This window comes from Esox lucius, chromosome 11 (genome assembly GCF_011004845.1).
Source record: "Esox lucius isolate fEsoLuc1 chromosome 11, fEsoLuc1.pri, whole genome shotgun sequence".
In the NCBI taxonomy this organism is placed as follows: Eukaryota; Metazoa; Chordata; class Actinopteri; order Esociformes; family Esocidae; genus Esox; species Esox lucius.
The window spans coordinates 34853074-34876224 of NC_047579.1; the positions used below are offsets into that span (position 1 = coordinate 34853074).

Here is a 23151-nt window from a genome sequence, read left to right on the forward strand (position 1 = left end):
CAACACCCTATATACTTTATTGTGCATATTGACCAATGTGTTTAGACCTCTGCTGATTTGGATAAACAGAGGAAACAGTTTGTCATGATGACGTCTGTAAATAACTTTACAGTCTCACCACTTGTAGTTGACTCTCAGCTCATCTTGTGGTCCCTTGCCATCCAGTGCAGTGTTAAGAAAAGCATAGAGGACACCCACGTGTTGCTAATCTTCCACCTAGTCTACCTCACTACATTGCTGAGAGACCAATAATGTCATGTTATATGTTTTCCAGTAGCTTGGAGAGGTACTTTGGTAAGTGATGTCCTAGCTAACCTCGCCTGATTTGTCTGGCACCAAACAGCAAAAAACATGGTGTGTACAAAGAGGATTTACCTGTCTGTTTAAATGTAAAACAAAAAAAATTTGCATACCATGATGATCTTGGGGGTGAATAGACTTAGCTGAAGCAGACTTACATCTAGGTTAGTTCATTTTCATAAGGAAATATGTTTTAACGTTTTAAGGCAAGGTATTATTGAAGGCAGGGCAAGAGAAAAGATATGTGACAGTTTGACCGAAAGAGACAGACGTATGGAAAGCAAAGGAGAGCGTGAGAGAAATTGACCTCACAGTGCCCCAGGAGAATTAAAGCAAAAAATGTATTGTGAGAAAACGAAAAGATAACTATTTGACACACAAAGCAAATTCTAACGCTACCCCTACCTAAACAGAGAGCACACAGTGGAAAATCTCTGATCACTTCGATAGATCCAAAACTAAAAGAATTGGGAATTTGTTCTCAAATGGCTTACCTGGTTAAATAAATGGTAAATAAATGGAAAAGTTAATCTTTGACTCACTCAGCATGCTTCTACCAGAGCTCTGCAGTCGTTCAGGTACTTTAAGGCCGTCCTGTTTTTGAGACAAACATTTCTGCACCTTGCAGTCCAACCTTTAGTTTGGCTGTGAAGTCTCCTGTGGACCATTGTCAAATCCACACATCCACTCCTACCTCCTGGAGAGTGTTCCTGATGTTGTTTGTTTGCATTCTTTGGTCTTTCACTGTAGAGCCTTTGTGTGCTACACCAGGTAATTTGTTATTGTTGAGCTCAAACTCAGCTACAGATTTTTTAAAAGATTATTAAAACAACCCTCGCAGCTCTCTTGTTCATGCATTACTGACAAACACACCTGCCTAATAAGAAAGGGCTGTGAAAAACATTATGCCAAAACTTTTGATACCCTTAAATAAACCGGATACATTATGTTCAAAAAGTGCTAAAAGGTTGTAAATCCACTATAATAACAGCTGACTGTACACTTTAAACCCATCGTTTTGGAGTTCACTGTACTTCCCTTGGATCATATACACATTTGAAATCAATTCAAACATTGATAAACTCCCATATCAATTAGGTGAAATAACGCAATAGCAAGTTTGAAATGCCAGGGCTGTGGATTTAATTCCTATAATGGGCTAGTATGAAAATGGATGCAATCAATACTTTAAGTAGCTATGGATAAGACAGTCTGTCAATTGAGTGAAATGGAAGAAAGCATAACTGGCATGAGAATTGGAGGGGAGAGGAAGATTTGAATCAATATGCTTTGGTCCTCATTATAATGATCTCACATATGCTGGGAGATTTTATCTCCTGATGCTATTATCTTCTGGTACTGTAAAACTCCTGAAAACTATTTTCTGATAACCTCCTAACACTTGTTATCTCCTAGTATTGCACAGTTCCTGATGCTGATAGCTCCTGAAAATGTATTGCTCAGAATGCTGTTATCGCTTCATACTCTGTAGCTGCAGAAACTGTTATCTCATAATACTGTAGAGGTCCTTATACTGTTAGATTAGTTCTTGAGTTGGGACACATTAATACATTAAAAAAAACATACAGGACATGCAGTAACACACAAACACAAAGAGAGAAATACAATGCCCACACAACTCCATAAATAGTTTCCTACTGGCTGAAATATACACGAACAGACCCAAATACGCTGTTTTTCTCTCATAGAAAAACAACACCCTTGGAAATGCACACACAAAACAGCAGTATGAGAAAACAGAGATGGTTTAGGGGTCCTGGGTCTTCGATGTGCGTCAGAGCCTCAAAGCCAGGCTCCAACCCCTGTGTGTTTACTTTATTAACAAAGCTGGGTGAAGTGGGACAGGGCCATACACACACACACACACACTACCTTGCAAAGGAATTCAGACCAATTCTAGGTCAATTCTATCATACTAGTGATCAGAGTGATTTTGAACCATTCTTAATGGCCGATTTGTTAATTCTCAATGGGACTGAGATCAGGACATTGAATGGGCAACAGGACCTTTTTGTTCTTAAGCCACTCCAAAGTTGCTTCGACCGTGTGCTTGGGGTCACAGTCCTGTTGAAAAGTAAAGTACCTCCTTTTTTTTTGTGAACTGAAACAGTTTCTCTTACAGTATTTGTCTGTATTTTGCTCCATCCATTCTTCCCTCAATTTTAACAAGATGCCCAGTCCCAATGAATGAGAAGCATCCCCACAGCATGATGCTGCCACCACTATACTTCACTGTATGGATGGTGTATCCTGTGGCATGGGCAGTGTTAAGTTTGCGCCACCCAGCTCTTTGAGTTTTTTGGTCTTATCTGATCACAAAACCTTTTCCCACATCGCAGCTGGGTCACTCTCATGCATTCTGGCAAACTCCAGATGTGCTCTCAACACATGGTTCTTTTTGAGAAACAGCTTATTTCTTGTCACCCTCCCATACAGGCTTTTATATGGCTTCTTCTTTTTTAAGCACTGGGTTTTGAACCTTTTCTTGCCAGTGCCTGGGTGGTGAAAATGTATCCAATCGTGCTCACTGGGACCTCCAAATACTTGGATGTTACTTACTAGCATTTTCCTCATCTATGCATTTTGTAATTTTGTCCTCGTTAGACTATTTCTTTCGTCTGTGTAGTCTGGGAGGATTCACAGCACGAGCTGAAAACATGTACACAGGTACATATTTCATTTTTTTTCACGCAAATATTTCCCAACTTTAAATCAATGTTATCTTACGCTCATTTATTCTGAGTTTCAAAATAAAACATTAAACAGAACTAAATGTCAGTGTACCATTTGGTAGCATACTTAATATGAGAGAATTAGTATGCTGTTAGAATACTTTTGTATGGCACTATAAGGGCACACATACAAAGACACATGCATGAGCTAAAGTGCACCTAAAGTGCACCTGTGTATAGAGCCTCTAGTCCACTAATGTCACTCTTAGCACAGATAACACACACAGAGCTCCCTTCCCTTCTCTATCCTTAATTACACTGTCTGGATTGTTCCTCAATACCGGGAATACCTTTTGACAGAGAATCAAGGGTAAAATTGGACTAACTAACTGGTCATCCTATGCCACATACAGCCTCTGTCACATTGTTATACACTGTATAGGCCAATTACTGTAAGGACAGCATCCATCACAATATTATACACTGTATAGACCAATTACTCTAAAGACAGCATCCATCACAATATTATACACTGTATAGGCCAATTACTGTAAGAACAGCATCCATCACAATATTATACACGGTAAAGTCCAATTACTGTAAAAACAGCATCCATCACACAGTTATACACTGTATAGACCAGGGGTGTCCAAACTGTTCCACGGAGGGCCGAATGTCATTGGGTTTTTGTTTTTTCCTATAAATTGGTTCCCTGTTCACACCTAAACAACCAGGTGAGGGTAGAAACTAACCAATTAGTAACCTATTTAGTCAATCAAGTACAAGGTGAGAGCAAAAACCTGCAGACACTCGGCCCTCCATTAAACTGTTTGTACACCCCTGGTGTAGACCAATTACTGTAAGGACAGCATCCATCACAATGTTATACACTGTATAGGTCAATTACTGTAAGGACAGTATCCCTCACAATGTTATACACTGTATAGGTCAATTACTGTAAGGACAGTATCCCTCACAATGTTATACACTGTATAGGTCAATTACTGTAAGGACAGTATCCCTCACAAAGTTATACACTGTATAGGTCAATTACTGTAAGGACAGTATCCCTCACAATGTTATACACTGTATAGGTCAATTAATGTAAGGACAGTATCCCTCACAATGTTATACACTGTATAGGTCAATTAATGTAAGGACAGTATCCCTCACAATGTTATACACTGTATAGGTCAATTAATGTAAGGACAGCATCCATCACAATATTATACACTGTATACTGTAGGCCAATTACTGTAAGGACAGCATCCATCACAATGTTTTACGCTGTATAGGCCAAATACTCTTAGGATAGCCTCTGTCACACTGTGATTCTCAAAGCTGGTCAGAACTGTATACAGGTGCTGGTCATATAATTAGAATATAATCAAAAAGTTGATTTATTTCAGTAATCCCATTCAAAAAGTGAAACAGAACCTCTCATTTGATATCCAAATTGGTCTTCAACTGGATCTGGGGTCTTTTCTTCCTAGGAACTCACTTTCCAAAGGCTCTTTCTTTAATGTTAGTGCAGATTGATGGTCATTTTTCTACAGGTCGCTCCAGATAAGCGTTTATGCTCGAGGTAAATGTGGGCCAGATCCCTATTCCTGTATTTGTATACGAGATGAAACCCAACCCCTATTTGAAACAGTTTCCCATCAGTCAACTGGCCTAACCTCGCTGTCGTGCCCATGTGGACAACAACTTTGCCTGGAGACTCTGGGATAAAGCCGGTCATTGTCTGCGAGCACAGGTCTGACGGACCCTTTGGGCCTGGAACGCTGATTGACCTGGAATTCAAACCTGTTGATAACCGTCAACCAAATGTTTCATATCCATACAGAAAATTATATGGAGTAGGGAAAGAGCTTGGCCAGTAAAATTCAGCCTTATTTAAGCAGACATACTTTATATATCAGAGAAACATACATAATGCATTCCAAAGAACATGAATCCATGTTTTGCTCTTTCCAAAGTGATATGTAAACATTTCCGAACTGTAGCCAGTTCAGCTTGAGCTATAACATGAAAAATTACATATTTAACCCCATCCATAGCACAGTATCATGTATTTTCTCAAACATATTTTACGCTTGAGGTAGCCCCACATGAACTGCAGCCAACATGGCAACCATTCAGTAATATGATACAAAAACCTGCCTAAAAGAGTGTGTGCAAATGGTGAGCTTCATAAAGGGTCACTTAACGTATGTTGCTCCCTGACGTAGGGACTTTTTGAGCAGGACAGAATCTGGTAGAACACTACTGTTGTTTGCTCCTTGGGGTTTAAGGCCGGGTGTCTCTGTAAAGCACTTTGTGACAACTGCTGTTGTAAAAAGGGCTTTATAAATAAATTTGATTGATTGATTGAGTGTTGGCTGGGGTGTAATCACCATGTAAGAATACTTCTAAAAACGGATCCTTCCAATCATGAGATAGATTGGTATTGGTATAACTATTGGTATAAAATAATGGTGTAAAATGTAATAAAACATAACTACTTTAGATTTTCAGATCTAGCTTGTTAATACATAATAGAATGTGCTGTTAACATTGCAAATCCCATACCTGTGCTCCTTCTGGACAATTATGTGTGAAATAAATGTCACTGACCTTGAATCCTCTCAAACATGGGTGAAATGACCCTTTAATGTAACACTAGTATTAGGCTACTGAGTCAGGGGATATTCATGATTGTACTGTACTAGTTTAGACATTTTAGATTTTACAAAATTTACCAAAGAATTACAAAAGATTTAAAACAGCGTTTTGGCTTGCACTCTGTGTAAAACGGAGCCATACATAGACATGTATAAGGTTTTACAATATACATAATTATAGCGTCACTTACCAAGGTACACGTGACCAATAGGTCAAAGTTTAATTACGTTATTGCGAATGTCACGCCAGCATGGCAAAAAAGACAATAATCATTGTTGCTCTTCTATTTTCATCGTCGCGGTTTTTATTGTATGGACAAACTTGTGTCAGAACTGTATTGAATAAACAATTAAGAAACAGACGCTTCAAAAAGATTCATAACAACACGAGTGCTTATGAACCGGTCTTCTCCGTAGGTTCTAGATTGTTCACGTGCAAGACGTTGTGGGTCAGTCACGTTTTCCTTTGAAGTTATTTTGCAAAATCACTATGTTGAAAAACTATGTGAAGCGCGTTAAATCAGGTAGGCCAATGAACTGACTTCCTGTATATTTTCCGTTTGTGTTCCATACGTTATGGAATTAGTCATACACAACTTTTTACACAGCTGTAACATAATACTTTTGCACATTCGAAAGATATTTAATGTCAATTTCCATTAGCAGTTCTGCAAGCATGGCCGAAATATTGTGTTTCGTAGAAAAAAAATCTCTTCGCATTTACTCACTCAATCTAAATTCGTATCGGCAGGCCTTCTGAAAAATATATCAATAAATATATATATATATACACACACACACACACACACAACCTATATATACAAACCTCTGGTAGGTTAAATTACTAGGCTACTTACTGGTTTGATTGCTGTAGACATTTATTGTCCCACCACCATGATCACCCATGGCAGGTGTATTTTATCTCAAGCTTACATAGCCTGTGTTAGTGATCTGTATGGTCAGGGTTTAATTTTATATATATTGTCCCAACTCTAAAATTTATCTAAAAAAGAAATGCTTTCCCAGTGTTTTTGTCATTTTGTTCATATAATGGTCTGTTATGCTCTGCTAAGGCTTCTCAGCTTAAAGACAATGGTGATGTATTGCTTATACACCTTTATTTAATCCCTCTTAATAAGTTGATAAACTGACAAGGCAACACAACTCCTCTGTGCTGGTCTGTTTACTGACCACACCATTATTTCTCTTTCTCAGCACTCAAGAGGTCGTTTGAGGTGGAGGAGTCCGATGCATCCATCAACCCCTCCCCACTGTCTCGCCGGACCAACCTCCGTTCCTCCACCTCGTCCTCCAACTCCAGCCAGCGAAGCTTCCACGACCTGGGCTCGTCCCGCAACTCTGACTACCCCTCCCGAACCTCACCTTCCGAATCCTCCAATCCCCGCTCCCCCAAGTCAAGCTTGAGACGCATGGAGCTGCCTGGGGGAGGTGTAGGAGGTCGTACCACAGATACAGCCTCCTCCCGTCGCACCGAAATCTCCATTGAAGTATCATCCAAGCAGATTGACAGCTCACCCAGCCCTGGTATTGCCCGCTTCGGCCTGAAGAGAGCTGATGCCCTAAGTTCCCGAGCCGGAGCCGCCCCAGACAGCCCCACCACCTCCGTTTTGACAAACAGACGGGCAGAGATCTCCCTCTCCAGGTCCCACGAGCCACCCACGCTCCCCAGGAGAGTGGACTCCGTGCCCACACCAACCACCCGGATCCCTGACCCCCCTCAAAGGAGGACCGAGCCCTCCGTGCCTAGCCCCGTCGAGGCACCCACTTTGAGGAGACCAGAGATGCCCGTCTTCAGACAGCCAGAGATTGGGGCACCAACTCCGGTCGGTGTGGTGGAAAACAACGCCCACCACGCGCCGCCCGTCGCCCATCTGACCAGTCGGGTGGAACCCAGGAGCGAGAGGACACAGCCCCCGGTCAGCGAGTTGCCCGTCATCAGACCCACAGAGAGTAAGTCACTGTTCTCCTTGTTATCTGATTCATGTCTGCACAGCTCCTGCTCGGTCTGTCGCGTGTCCTGAGGTAGACTAATGTCCTGTCCAAGGTTCATAAAGCTGGTCGGACTCTGTCAGTCACTGCATATCAGAACTCACTGCTCCTCACCGAGAGAAACCTACAGATGAACTTCTGGTCGCAGCAAGGCACTGTATTTTTTATGCATGTGACCCGCGTATCTCCGCAAAGTTCCTCATTAGTGCCCACTGTTGTGTAAATACTGTCTGAATGTCTGATGTAGTAGGTCTGAGTGATGAGGATCCCAGCTGAGTCTCAGCAGGAATGTCAGTCAGATGGGTTCAGGGTAAGCCAAGAATTACGTCAGGTCCGTATGAAGGACTGAAATGAAGCCGAGGTTGACATGGTTGTGAATTGGGAGACTGAACTAGCCGTGGTGTGGTGCTCCAAGGGTGTTTGGGTGAGAATGCTTTTCCTGGCACCAGATGTTGAGAATGCAGTAAAGTAGTGGTTGTGTTTTGTAGTTGTTGCTTGTGTTAAGGGAGTTTAGCTGTTGTGTATCCTGTGTAGACTAGCCAACTATACTGACCTCTAGAAGTAACAATATTGAATGGAATGGTCTTTATTACAGGAAGGATCAAAAACTGTGAATATAAACATTCAAATGCCTCCTTGCGAAGGACAATGTGAGCTTTAAATGCAGGCTATTCTTTTGGTAATGCAAAATGTCATGTAATTTTACATGACATTGGCATTCCAATCCACCAATATTAACGGCCACTCAGCTCCAATATAACGAATGCAGTGGAGTTTTATTGGCTGTGTAGGCAGATGATGAGTATATTCTGTTCAGATAAATTATTCCAAGAAGGTATTCACTAATTGAGGGATTTGGTAGCCTTCCTTTGGTAGAATGTTAGGCATGAAGGGATCTGTGTGTCCAAAATGGCACCCTAGGTCTGTGTATAGGGCAGTACTAACTGACCTGATCCATGTTCTGTCCACTGTCATCATAATAGTGTGTCATTTGGGACACATGCATGGTTAGCAAAACTTGAAGGTGAAATATAGTGGTGTTTTATTTTCTTGTCATGTTTCATATGTTTACTGTTACTGTGAGAGTCATCCTCATGTGGCTAGCTGTGGTATACAAATAACTATGGCTCATGGTGTAAGCATACCAAATCTTTACATTGACCAGTTTCAAGACAGTGAGCAATTAAATTAATTTTGTTTAGTTTTCAGAAGTGCTTCATGTCAAAACACCAGAAAACCCCCATAAAAGCCCCAAAAGATGTTACTGTTAAGATACTGATGTCATGTTGACAGAGTAGGGAATTGAAGGTTTCACTGTAGACCTCTCTCTGTCATTAATGGTCTGTCCGTGGTTCTCAAAACTCTTGGAGACCCCCATCCAGTATAAACGCTGCAGACTGAACACGCATTATAAATTCAGATCCACAGAGCTGCTTGGGGCCCCAGGCCGTTAGGGGGCTCCTGAGGGTTAACAAACTTTACTCCAAAGCAATGTCTCGAAATGTGACAATCGTTGTGACCGCAACCCCCTCCCTCTTAAACAACCAATGGACGATTTGCAATGACATCTCCGTAGGAAACCTTCCTAAAGGCGCCCCATGAAGAGAGGGGAAACTAAAAACAAATATTCTCCCAGCTCCAACGTGCCAATGGTGAGCGCTAGTAAGACAGAGTGAAACAAATATGAAGAGGCACCGTTGTCTTTCATATCTGCTGTGTGGGAACATTTTGGATTCAGTGTTCAATACAGTGTTAATTTCGGAACTCTTTTGATTTAGTTCTGACTTGTTTTAGTAACATTTTTATCATTTGAGTAATGTTTTGGTCTACTTATTGTCAAAGACATGAAAACAGTGAGCCATTTTAGTCAACAAAATACTCTTATGTTTTAATCATATTTGAATCAAATCAAAAGTATTTCCTCATTTACCTATAGTAAATATATCACTGACTTCCATGTACACAAACATACACAGTCTTGTTCTACCAACACATTGCTCTGTGTAAACATTATTGGATAAATCTAGTCTCAAATTGGTGGAAGAACACATTCATCTGCAGCAGATAAAGGGCAAGAATTAATGCAAAACATCACTGATTCTGTGAGGTTACATTTATTTTAACAACTCTATGAATGTATTTGTCCAATGAAATCAGTTACAACAGCATTGACAGATAATCAGAAGGGAAGAAATCTAAATTGTGTGAATAAAACAACTCTTACAACATATTGTAGCAAGCTAGCATCATTTTTAATCTTGTAATGGGGCTAAACACTTAAATGTTGTGTATATCTACTTCTTCATTCCATACTGGTACGTGTCAATATAGTTTATGGGAGCTATACACTGTCAAGTAAGGTTGAAGTCTGAAATATCAAAATGTTTAGTTTGCAATGCTGATATAGCCTCCTATTATTTATTAACATTTTAAGCACTGCATGGTATAGATTTGTGTGAAATTTGCAAAATCTAATTAGCCAGTGTGAAATGTATAGTAGTTTAATTGATGGAAATATCAGATAGAAATGTAAGAAAATGGGGAACAGAAGAGTAAATTATTTTTACATACTGTAGTTGACAAGTTAGATTATGTCCTCTTCTTCAGTCGCCACACCACTGATTTTTACCTGTGCATATTTATTGGGAATTTGCGATTTCAGATGTGTTTTGATGTTTGTAATATTTTTCCGTCAACTTGTGGTTGCAAACGCTATGTCCAGCAGTGTAAACATTGCATTCCGTCTTGTTTGAGTCTACAGTAGGCTATGTGATTTAAAGTGCCTCCAAATGTCTTCCCTTTTTTCTACCAGTAATTTGTACTGGGGAAATAGCCTTAATGTACCCAGGCAATCTGTTGCCACCAGATTAGAGAAAAATCTGAGGTGATTCTGGAATGACCCGGGCATGACCTTTCTTTTCCACCAATAATAGCGTTGGAACGAGAAAGGCTGACATGGGCGTTAGCAGAATTGTTTGCCTATGTATGCTTTTGCTTGGACATATCAAAAACACTTATATGCCCCCTTTCCAAAATCCCCCAATCCATATTTGGTAATTCTATAAGACTTTCATTACAAAGATAATTTCGTCTCGTCTCATTTTTGTCAACCATAATGAAAAGTAATTGTTGTTTAGTTATAGTTTTTTCTTGGATCTGTTTAGTCAGTTATCTTATCGACTACAACTGAGAAGTGTTTAACAAATATTTTCATCACTATTTTTGAGTTCAATAAGATGTCGAGGATAAGAAGACCGCAAACAAAATACAATCTGCAAGCATTGCTTTGCCACTGTCCGCTACTCGAGTGGAAACACTTCTAACCTGATGACGTCATACCGAAACTGCACCGTTTACCGTGACTTACAAACCGCGGTACGTACTGATCCATGGGCCCACTGTACCGTTGCATCCCTAATGTCCCTCATGTCTCCGACGCTGGACCTTAGGGATGCATTGTGTTCACCCCTGTAGGTAGTCTGTTTCAGGACAGCACCAGCAGCTGCCAGGTGTGACATTCCAAATCTGGAGTCCATAACTGTGCAGCGTAAAAATAGAAACCCTCCTCTGTTTATCTTTCTGCACTGCTCTTGCTGTGGTCTCATTTCTGTCTGTCTTACCGTCCTTCGTTCCTCCCCTCGACGTAGCCGTCCCCTTGTTGACTGCTGCTTATTGGCTGTTTCATCACTGCCACATGTGCAGAACTGTTGAAAACAGCTTCTCAAGAGTGTTGAAATTACTCACTCACTCTGCCAGTGAGATCACTCAATATACCATGGCTTGTTGGAGCTGTATTCATTGGATGCTTGGGTTTATCTCGTCTGGCACGCCTTGTCAATTGTTGTGTTGATCTCAAGTTTGACTTGAGGCAAAGGGGCAATTGTTTTTTAGATATTTCTGTAAAACAAAGACTTCCCACATCAGCTCTCTCAATATTTTTGTCACCTATTTTGATTATAAACATTTTTGGAATTTATGTCAAAAATCTAAATAATCTTGACTTCTTGATAAGGATATTCTAAGGACTATAGTGATGTGTGGAAGTAAACTGTAACCAGTCCCGGAATCCCCCTTTAATCTGTTTTAACTTCTAATATTTTCCTCTGCTTTTGGGGGTATTATGAGGCAAGAGGAGAGAACCCAGACATGGCTGCTAACTCTTTCAAGATGTTGAAGAGAAGGAATGGGGAAAATGAACAGTAGACAGACAGAGACAGATAGACAGACAGACAGAGTGAGAGAAAGGGGGAGAGGCACCGAGAGAAATGTAGAACTAGAATGAGAAGTAAAGGAGAGAAAAAGAGAGATGGGCAGGCAGTGTCTGCCACAATTAGGTCAGATTACACCCCCTCTGAAAGAAGAGCTCTGCTGAACAAACACTCACAATTATAGTGTTTAACATTTATTTTAAAATAACTTCTATCTTAAAAACATCTGTAAGGCCCCTCAGGGAACTATTACATTTTAATGTAAAGGCAGGGATTAATACGACATATCCGACATTTAGTATCTCTTTAAGCATGCTCCAGTTAAATAATGATGATATTGATGTGATGTTTAACCCGCCTGACACCTCTTAGATACAGTCATTGTTCTGACCTGTGCTACAGGATATACTCATAATGCCTTCTGGGATTTAAAAATATAGGATTGGAGAAAACTAAGATTTGATCAACTTTATAGTGACTACCTTGTGTAAAAAGTACTTGGCTGTTTTCACCAGGTGAGGAAAGTATTCACCAATACTACATAACAACATTGTCCCATTCCTTTGTGTGTTTATGCATGGCATGTCTTTGTAAACCTGCAAAAGACTTCACCCATCTGTGTGAATCAGAAAATATATATTTATTCTGCAACAGGGTTATGTGTATTTAAGGATGCACTGGACCACATATTCAAGTTGTTAAATAAAAACGTTATTCCTTCCTGCCCCAAATAATTCAGCCAAATGGAAGGGATTATAAAAGTTAGGTGTTTGAATGTCTTGGTGAACAATCACGCCTGACCTGGGCCAGCCCTACCCAATATTAACTTCTGCCCTGACCATCATATTCAAGTTGCCAGCACACAGGTTCCAAAGCCACATATTGCCATGATCAAAATACATTTCTGAACACCTTTCTGAAAATGTTAGAATGCTATTTGTTAGGCTCCACCAAACCAGTCAGTGTCCAAATTTAGAACGTCTGGGACAACAGTGAATATTCCCAGGACTCGTGGTCCTGACACAGGCAAAGTGTAAAATCATCAAGGGAAACACAAAGATCTGCAGGCCTCTCTCACCACAGTGTACATTACTCCACCATCAGAAAGAAAATCGGCAAAAATGTAATTCTACTGTAGACAGGGTAGCAAGGGAAAACCTCTGCACTGACATTAATGTTTATCTCAAGTTAGCCAAAAAAGGAAAGTGGAACTTTTTGGGTGACATGGGCCCTGTTATGTCGTGCAAAAACCAAACTCCTTGTTCCACATTATCAATCTCATACCAACAGTCAAACAGAGGGTTGTATAAGTGAATTCTACAGGAGAGTGTCAGGCCATCTGTCCGTGAGCTGCATCTGGAGTGTAGCTGGAAAATGATCTGAAACTCACCAGCACATCTACATCAGTAAGATTGAAAAACAAGATATTTAAGGTTTTGGCATGGCCTAGTCAAAGTCCAGAAAAAAACTTTTGATGTTGTGTCAGGAGCTGAAACAATCAGTTCATTCTCAAAAACCCACATGTCAGTGAGAATAAAACAGTTCTGTATGGAGGAGTGGGCCAATATTCCATGGCACTGTGACAAACTGATCAATAACTACAGGAAGCGTTTGCTTGCTGCTAAAGGTGGTGTAACCAGTTTTACCCCCACACGGGGGCATTGCATTCTTAAATATATGACATAAGTATCTACATGTGTCCATCTTGTGTTGATTGTTCACTTTTTTAAGTGCAACTTACAGTGAGTAATGACCAACAACACAGGGCCAAACCTATGCTGGAATTGTTAACCAAAAATACAATGAATGGTTTTTAGTTACAGTTTTGACTTGTTTTAAAATATATGTCAATACCTAAATTGCATAGCCTAACACTGTGATGATGACCATGAAAAGGGTAGAAAAGAATAATGGAAAGGTCATTTCAAAATCCTGTTGTGCAGAGCTTTTATAGAGTTATTCTAGAAGGCTAAAAGATTGAATCTCTGCCACAGGTGTTTCTAACATGTATTGACTTGGGGGTTGTATACTTACCCAGTCAAATAATTTTTCTTTCACTTTGACATTCTGACATTTGTTTGGGATATATTGTGCTCATCAGAAATAGAACTTATATTTTCCTCATTGCATACTGTGTAAAATTGTATAAAATGAGTATCAAAATGGCAACATTTTAACTATGAAAACTGTTCATGCATTATTTTGGATTGTTGCCATCTAAGAAATGTGTGTCTCATCGGACGTTCTGAAATAAAGCCGGATGAGCCTTTCTCTAATTGAAAAATAATTACAGCTGTTTATTTTTTATTTCAATGGTTTAATTTACAACATTCCTGCCTGTTATGATGTTGTTTGTGTAGCTTTATAATCGATTTAATTAGAACTTAATAGTTGAGCTGCCATTTCCTGTCTTAAGCTTGTATTATAATTTGTGAGAGAATGTTTTTGAGAGAATTTTTCAGAATCTATCACACCAATATGCTTTACCTTCTGCACCTCCAATGTACAGGACAGTACGAGAGTGGTCCAAGTTATTTCTTGTTGGGATAGGTTTCATCATATACCCCTTTTCCCCTCAGTTTGAGCCTGACCGATTTGTTCAGAAACCTGTCTCTCGGAGGGTGTGTGTGAGTGTGCGCCTTTGTGAGTTTTCAGTGCGTTTCCCTGGGAATGTGTTCGAGATACACTGAATACTTATTTAAATGTGATATTTCAGTTTTTGTATTTTTTTTACACAATGCGGAAATGTGTATTAACTTGTTTATGCTTTATCATTATGGGGTATTGCATGTAGATTGATGAGATTTTTTTTTTAATCAACTATAGAATGAAACTGTAAAGTTGTCAAATGTAGAAAAGGTAAAGGGGTCTGAATGCTTTCGGAATGCAGTGTACTTGCAAATCCAGACTTTGCCCACCCATACCACATATGGATTTCCACAAAGAAATACTAAAAGGATATTAATGTTGGCACATTGTAAAGTAGTTAGGAACAAATATATATTTCAATCAGGTGATTCTCCTTTACTTTGGAATTAAACTAAATTACACTGTAGCCATGATCCCATCAATTTCATGATGACCATGAAGAATTTTAAGGAGTATAATGAAAAGGTGATTGCACAATTAAGTTGTGCAAAGCTTTTGTAGAGTTACCATAGAAGACTAAAATATGTAATTGCTGCCAAAGGGGTTTCTAACATGTTTTGACTTGGTTGTTGGATACTTACCCAATCAAATTATTTTTGAAAAAGCAGAGGGGTCTGAATACTTTTGGAATACACTGTATTTGCAAATCCAGAGAATGCTCAGCCATACCACATTTTGGAGCACAGTGGCTAACCGTGTCAGAAAGCTGGGTCTCTGTCAAAGGTCATGTATTTTCCAGCAGGACAATGACCCCACAACAGTTCATAAAGCAAAAGTGTTCAAGACAAAACACTGGCTAGCAATGACTCCAGATCTAAATCCTACTGAAAACCTATGGACAGATCTGAAAACAGTTGGGAGGCTTCTTTCAAATTTGTGTGAACTGCAGAAATATGCACCAAGAGTGGGCCATCCCAGGGGTGCAGGTAATTAACACATGGCTATGGGTTGTGGCCACGACTACATTATTTATCTAGGTTTATTCATTTAGGTTTGCACTGATAGGGATTTTTGTTAACAAAAAATATTTCAAATAAATATATTTTATTACTTCACTTTTACAATCAGTCACGCCTTTTGAAATAGAAAATGAAATGTAATAGTTTTTCTGAATCCACAACAATACTTAAACAACATCACTTAAGGATAAATATGGCCTTATAACCCTAACCCTAGGCCATTTTCTAATAATTTCAGTATGCCTAATTAATTTTGTAATGAGTTCAATACATTTTTTTGTTGAAATCCATTTGTCTGAAGTCTATGATTCCATCTGCATTCTCCACATTGCAGATTTTACAGGGCCTATCTGGCTATAGGAGGCCCGCCTAAGGATTTTAATGGCATAAAAATCCCTGCACACGTAGTTGCAAATCCCTGTCTTAGATTTGACTATGCAGTAAGTCTGCAAGCCTACCCTATCTGGCTCTTCTTTTCTCCCTCTCTTCCCTCCCTCCGTCCCCTCTGGTTTCCTGTTGTATGGTTTGACCTTTGTAAAGTTTCTCTTGGCTGTCAACTGAAGGACACGGAGCAGAAACAAGCCAGGGTAACGCACACACACTGTCCCCTAAGGACAGTAATACTGAAAGTGTCATGGGAAGTACAGGGGAGACTACAGACAATCTGTACTGTTATTCCAAGACTCTCGTATTCATTAACGAAGAAAACCCGCCTGAATTCCAATTTCCTTAATAATTCATAACCAACATGCTCTTGTGTATCCTTGAAGTATACGATTACTGTTCATACTGTTGACCTTGCTGTTGACCAGTAAACTGGTTTCTTGTGTGTGTGTGTGTGTGTGTTTATATTTATATAATATATATACACACACACAGCTCTGGACCACTGCACTTTTTCTTTCCTTTTCAAAAAAGTCAAGAAGGAAAGTTTGGAGTTAGGAACAGAAGCACTCAATTTGCAGTGGTCTTTTAATTTCTTCTGGTGGCATTTCTGTCACCAGTATGCAAAAATGTACTTTCTTGCCATGAACCTTGCCTTTGAGGCAGCCCTGTTGCCGATAGAAATCTACCTAATGCCCCTTGTGACAAATGTTAAAACTGCCACAGAATCAATTAGACAAATTTGTAAGACCATGTGAAGGAAATGACAAAATTTAAGAAAATGCTAGAAATTTAAGTGAGATTACAGTAAAATTAAAATGACAATGTCTTGTTTTTCACATTAGCTTCATGCATGCGAGCTTTGGCACATAAGTAGAATTTTTTGAGAGGAGCTTGAACACAGTCGTTTTTTTTTCTCAGCCTCTATTAGGTAAGAACTGTATTTAAAATTAAAGTTTTCTTTCTGTAGCTTGGTAAAATGTGCATGACTTTCTCTGTAGCCAATCGGAGAGGTTTTCAAATGTTTGGTTGAAGTCTGCATCCTCGGCCACGCCTCTGTCTGGGAGGTCATAGATGGAGGTCACTCCTGCACAGGGAGACGAGGGTGGAGTAAGTCCTTACTTCTGTCCGTTTCAATGGTCCTTTCACATGCCTCCCCAGTCAAATGATTGGTATCCTGTCTACGCAAAGGTCTGGCCTTGGGGGCCAAAAGCCCTAAGAAGCTTTCTTTTGACTTATTGATAAGTCGCTATGCTGCTGTTTCCTGTAACCAATGCTCCTTCATTTAAATGAGCCTCTATGTTAATCTAAGTACAAGTTTGGATTTAAGTATAGTACAATGCTTGCTTATAGGGTACCTTCTGGGCATGCCAACACTACAAGGAGTCTCTTTGATTATTGTCCTGAGGCTAATGACTAACTTATGATCAGAAATTACGATAGTTCTGGATGACTCATGGGAGATTTTCTGCTGACTGTGGGAGTATTCCCTCAGGCTGCAGTCACAATACTCGGAATAGCGTTTATCTCCCTCTTTCCCACATAAAAGGCCATTGATGGCTTGGAGAAAGGATGGTAGACTTGTGCTTGTCACAAGGCCTGAAAATGTCTCTAGCAACTAATCATTTAGAAAGTGTGTGTGTGCAGTGTATGGATGTCAAAGTGCTACATACTGACTGGAGAAAATAGTCTGGATAGTAAACCGGCATTATTTTTCAAGCTACTTAGTATATTTCCTGTTTCTAGGGTAATCATGTGAGAATATGCACTGAACTGAGCTACATTCTTCAGTTTTCTAAGCGACAAACATTCTTCTAACAGTAAAGAGGAAATGGAGAAAAGGCCACTTAATAGGCTGAGAACCACCCTACATACTCGATAGCGGAGCCGTATGTTGTATTTGACTCCGCTCCCAACACGAGCATCCGATTGGTGCAGCTCTAACAATAACCAGTAGGAGATGCTGTTACACAGAAGTTACATCTGTCAAACTCAGGTAACTAAGGCAGGTATTCCCTTCCTCTGTAAGATATGATATTATGTTTGTTCTACAGTATTTGGCCAATCCTGTTACATTTATCACAACTGCTTTATGTCAGTTGTGACATTATTATATCACAAAGGAGCACGGTTCTCTTGATGTTTGCCTTAGCGTGGAAAGGGCTCACAATCTTACTGTATAGACATCCAAAAGTACTTAATCTTTACCTGCTACATTATAGCCTGCGGACTGTTTTTAAATATTTATATTAAACACAATAACATGCTTTTAAAGATACAGAAATCCTCTGTTACTGATATTTTCTTATCTAAAAGGTGGGTGAAACATTTGCTTAAGTACATGATTCTTTAACACTGAAGTTGTATATATCATCCACACAGGACTTGAATTGGTTTAGGCTACCAAGCAAGACATTGAAAGAGTAATATCTCCTGACAATTGCTCTATATACAGTAGTATGAGGTGTGCTCTTTTAGGAGATGTCTGTGTTCTCAAAGCTGCTGTTGTGTTTATTTGAGCATTTTCATCAGTCATGCATTGTTGAACACAAGTGTGCTTTTAGCATACCGCTGTACATGTATGCCCTTCACTTGGCAGAGCTGTGTGAATGAAAAGGTGATGTTTTCCCGGTGATGGAGAAGTATTAACAGTTCAATACTTCTCCGTGAGAAAAACCTCATTCGTTGCCTGAGCCCATGTGACACATGCTGTTTTTTTGTATTTTAAAAACATGCAGTTTTTTGGTCAGTTGCTGTTTTTCTCCCACTCCCTTCACACTGATCAGAGGGCATCATATTCTCCAACTTTTGGATAATCTGTCCAACCTGCAGCCCCTCACAATGGGGCCCATATTCACTGATCATCTGGGAGGGCTGATCTGATCTAGGATGTTTTTGTTCCGAAGGAATTAGTACAGATAATAATGTAATCTTAAATGAATGCCAAGATGGCAGTGCAACATAAAAAAAATATTATTATATTAAGGATGTAGTAAAAGTGCAGAATGAATATAATGCAGACCGGACCAACCTGCTTTTCTCTCAGAAATGTGCGTGAGTGAGCATTCACATGCCCTTATTTTGGCTTTCCACATAAACTGTATGGAAACAATAGAGGCCCTGTTTGGCTGGTCTCTCCCTCACTTCTCTCTTCTTTCTTTCCCTTTCTCCCCCTCCTGAGGCGGCCCACCGAATACTCAGCCCTCTGTCTGTCAGGAAACCTGTGGGACACAAGCTGGCTATTCACTTTGGACCTTTTCTCTATTGCACGCACTCACCCATCCACTCTCTGTCTCTTGGTGTGAAAGGGGTGTGTGTGTGTGTGTATATTCACTTGGGCCTTTTCCTCTCCTTAAGACTGGCGTGCTTCTCCTGGCTGTCTGCACATTCCCCCTACACAGACTGTAGAAAGGTCTGGTTCTGGTTCCTATGGTTACCTTTACAGACAGCGCTGCGCTGTATCTGCCATCTGTGTTTCTGCATGTGGATGATCACCCAGGCCAAGCTGTGTCTGTCAAAAAGACGGTAGACGGCTCTGGCTTTATTGGTGCACTGGGGAACTTTGGAACCAAACCTTTTTAGGAGACAAAATTTGATCAAATTAGAACTTTATTTTGTGATGCAGTTGGTACAGTTGGGAATTGAACGTCTAATGATATAACAGGATATTCCTCTACTCTCTGGTGCCTTTCTGTTGACATACTCACATACAGAAAGTGTCTGTTGTCTGGTCAGCCCGAGCATCACCTGGTTGCTGATCTGTTTAAGCTCTCTGTCCAGCTATGGTCGCCGAGGTTGACAAGGCTGCAAAAATGTATATCCAGACTTGACTAGGGGATACGTAGCCTAAATATGCCTGCCTGGGATAAGTAATGTGCTGTTGTATCTGTGAAAGCTCAGGGGAAAGAGAAAAGGAGGCCTGGTTGGAAGAGCACAATTTTGCCCAGCTGGAGGAAATAGCCCGGCTGTTATCTCAGTTGATGGGCCCGGTAAGGAGCCCAGAATTGAGCCATAGCACTGGGAGTCTCTGCTATGGAGAAAAGACAGGGGGTTGGCAGGAGGGATGCTAGGTGGGGGGGGGGGGTTGTTATGTAGCTATCATTCTTGCAGCAAGACTCCACTGAACAACTCCACTATAGCAAAAATACAAAGTGTGTGTGTGTGGATAGCAAATGGTCTTCATTCGAGCAAAGTTTTTGTGTATTTAATGCGAAAGGGTTAGATGTCACGATGCTATTGTCTGATTCACCTGAATTAAGGCCTTTGTGGTCCTAGTATGAAGGGAAGAAAACTGTCTCTGTTTCACTGTCCCTTTGTCTAAGTTTATCAGAACATCTCTCATTCTGGCTGTCTCTTTCATGGTGATGGAAGATACTGCTGTTTTGGACAGACCCAAGGGTCTCTAGTTACAGGGGAATCTCCAATCTGCACATGCTCAGACTGAACGGATCAATCTGACACAGTGCTTAGCAACACAGCTGGGAAAGCTTCAGCAAATGGGAGTTTTCTTCAACTCTTGGAAATTACAGCAATGCTGCAATAAAATCAAACTCTTTCGCCAGTGATTAAAAAAACCACAAGACTCTGATGGTTCATCTAATTAGCATTGTCCTCTTTAAAGACAGACTGTTTCTACCTTCACTGTCCACTATGAAACGATAAGCACTGTCTTCGTACAGGAACGGGCACACACAGATGCACAAAGAATGCAGGGCTCTGAGGTTGCCTGTAGTAAGAGGAAATTCAGAGCTCGAAACCACTGTACAACTAACTACCTAAAAAAAACACAATCAAACTCACTGTAAAACTAACTAAAGACAGCCATGATTTATTTGTACTCCTAGTAGATGTGGATACATGACCTCTGACCCTGAGCAGGAAGTGTGGAGCTCTGTTGAGGGAGTGTCAGCGAGGCTGATAGTGAGGTGTTGTCTGACAGAGGGAGAAGCACCCTGAGGGCACACTATTCCCAGTGGTGTGTATGGGTTGTAGGTGTGTGTTGTAGGTGTATGTCTTTGTAGGTTGGGGGGGGGTATAGGTGTATGTGGGGCCTATGGTGCTTTAACTCCTGGTAGGCATATAATTATACTCCCTGTGCGGCCAGAGACACAGCTGTTTCCTTTGCTCTTTAATCACAGACAACCCGTTGTATTTGAAGAACCTTCCGCAACACACCTTTCGCTGGGATAATTGGTCCTCCGTCACAGTATAAACTAGAACCACGGTATAAACTAGAACCACGGTATAAACTAGACCCACGGTATAAACTAGACCCACGGTGTAAACTAGACCCACGGTGTAAACTAGACCCACGGTGTAAACTAGACCCACGGTATAAACTAGAACCACGGTATAAACTAGAACCACGGTACAAACGAGAACCATTATAAACTGGGATTTGGAGGGAGAAACTCTCCTACACTTTCTAATCAGTTCAGTTTGATTTAAACAGGGTCCTTGTCTCTTGGCTTGTCATGAAGCTTCAGGATAGGGCTGTTGTGTTGAAGTGTGGTTACAAGGGATTATAGGTTGTCTCTTTTGTCGGGATTTAGTGTTGACCCATGAAAAGCTGCTACTGAAGTAAATATTTAGCCTACTTCCTCCCTTTAGGTCCCCACTGGCCAGGAAACACATGGTTTGGGCCAGCTAGGTCTCCGGTATGTGTTGTGGAATGATTAGAATCCTGTGAATGTGGGTGCCCCAGGAACAAAGGGACAGGACTGGTAATTGTAGGGTTTTAAATAAATCAGACTCAGAGGGACATGCTGTATTCTCTGAAACCTCTGGCCAGAGGCAGGCTGAGGGTGGGAAGGACTGCAAAACAGACTTAGTCTACACGTACATGCATTCACACACAACGTACGCGCAAACCAAGAACAAAGAAATGTGCATATACACATACTGATATGAACGGTTTATCCAGGACCATGTATTATGTGTGTTCAGTCTGGTTTGAACAACCACTGATACCTATCTCCAAATGGCAATGTACATTTACAAGATCCTTCCAACAACTTCCTTCTCCTTCTGTCTTTACGTGTACGTCTCTGGTTCTGTCTAGCAATTTTCCTGGCTTTATATCAGCGGATTCATCTCTCATCTTTTTCATTCTCTCATTCATACCCTCTGTCGGTTTAAGATGTTTAATGTCAAGGGGAAAGAGATGTGGAGGGAGGGAGGGAGGGAGGGATGGAGGAGGGGGGGGGGGTGTGGCATGCCTGTGGTCCAGAGTCACATGACAGGGGTGAGGTGGGAGTGGCCACAGGGTTCCTCATCGACTGGAGCACGGCTCTCACTGGAGGGCTGCTCTTCAGCAGGGGACGACACACACGGTGAGTCTGCAGCTCTGTGTCCCTCGCTGTGTGTCTGAATGAGAGGGAATGTGTGTGGTTTCCTTGTTCTTCCCCCTGTGTCCCTCTTTCCCTGCTTTTTCTCCTTCAATCTTTTAATTTCCTGTTGGTTTTCTCGGTCAGCCATACACTCCTAGCTCTCTCTTTACTCAGCTGTGCATTAGGTAGGTGTGTGTGGGTCATGTTATGTTTCACTCCAATGTTTGTTGTTCTATCTAGAGGGGAGCAGGCATTCTGTTGCTCTGTGTTGTACTGTACTCCCAGGAAACGTCATCCTGCTGGTTCATCCTGTAGTTTTCCTCTGTGTTGTACTGTACTCCCAGGAAACGTCATTCTGCTGGTTCATCCTGTAGTTTTCCTCTGTGTTGTACTGTACTCCCAGGAAACGTCATTCTGCTGGTTCATCCTGTAGTTTTCCTCTGTGTTGTACTGTACTCCCAGGAAACGTCATTCTGCTGGTTCATCCTGTAGTTTTCCTCTGTGTTGTACTGTACTCCCAGGAAACGTCATTCTGCTGGTTCATCCTGTAGTTTTCCTCTGTGTTGTACTGTACTCCCAGGAAACGTCATTCTGCTGGTTCATCCTGTAGTTTTCCTCTGTGTTGTACTGTACTCCCAGGAAACGTCATTCTGCTGGTTCATCCTGTAGTTTTCCTCTGTGTTGTACTGTACTCCCAGGAAACGTCATTCTGCTGGTTCATCCTGTAGTTTTCCTCTGTGTTGTACTGTACTCCCAGGAAACGTCATTCTGCTGGTTCATCCTGTAGTTTTCCTCTGTGTTGTACCGAGCTCTTGTCTTGGGGGTTAGAGGGCAGAACAGGAGGGGACAGTGGAGGGGAGGAGGTGTTCTAGGTTTGTTCCACCCTGTGTGTGTGTGTGTGTGTGTGTGTGTGTGTGTGTGTGTGTGTGTGTGTGTGTGTGCGCGCCTAACATTGC

General features: G+C 41.0%; 1 protein-coding gene across 7 annotated transcripts in view; it reads left to right on the top strand.

The window, feature by feature from the left end:
* The window catches only part of LOC105013131 (septin-9-like), a 100042-nt gene that overhangs the window by 48931 nt on the left and 27960 nt on the right, over positions 1–23151 (top strand). For 5 of the 7 annotated variants that reach the window (XM_010874441.4, XM_010874444.3, XM_010874439.4 and 2 more), the window contains one exon: positions 6872–7627. In XM_010874441.4, coding sequence (XP_010872743.1) covers positions 6872–7627 — 756 coding nt within the window. Of the gene's footprint in view, positions 1–6097; positions 6181–6871; positions 7628–22158; positions 22199–23151 lie in introns of those variants that run through there. The other 2 variants (XM_010874443.3, XM_010874445.3) reach the window with 2 other exon arrangements.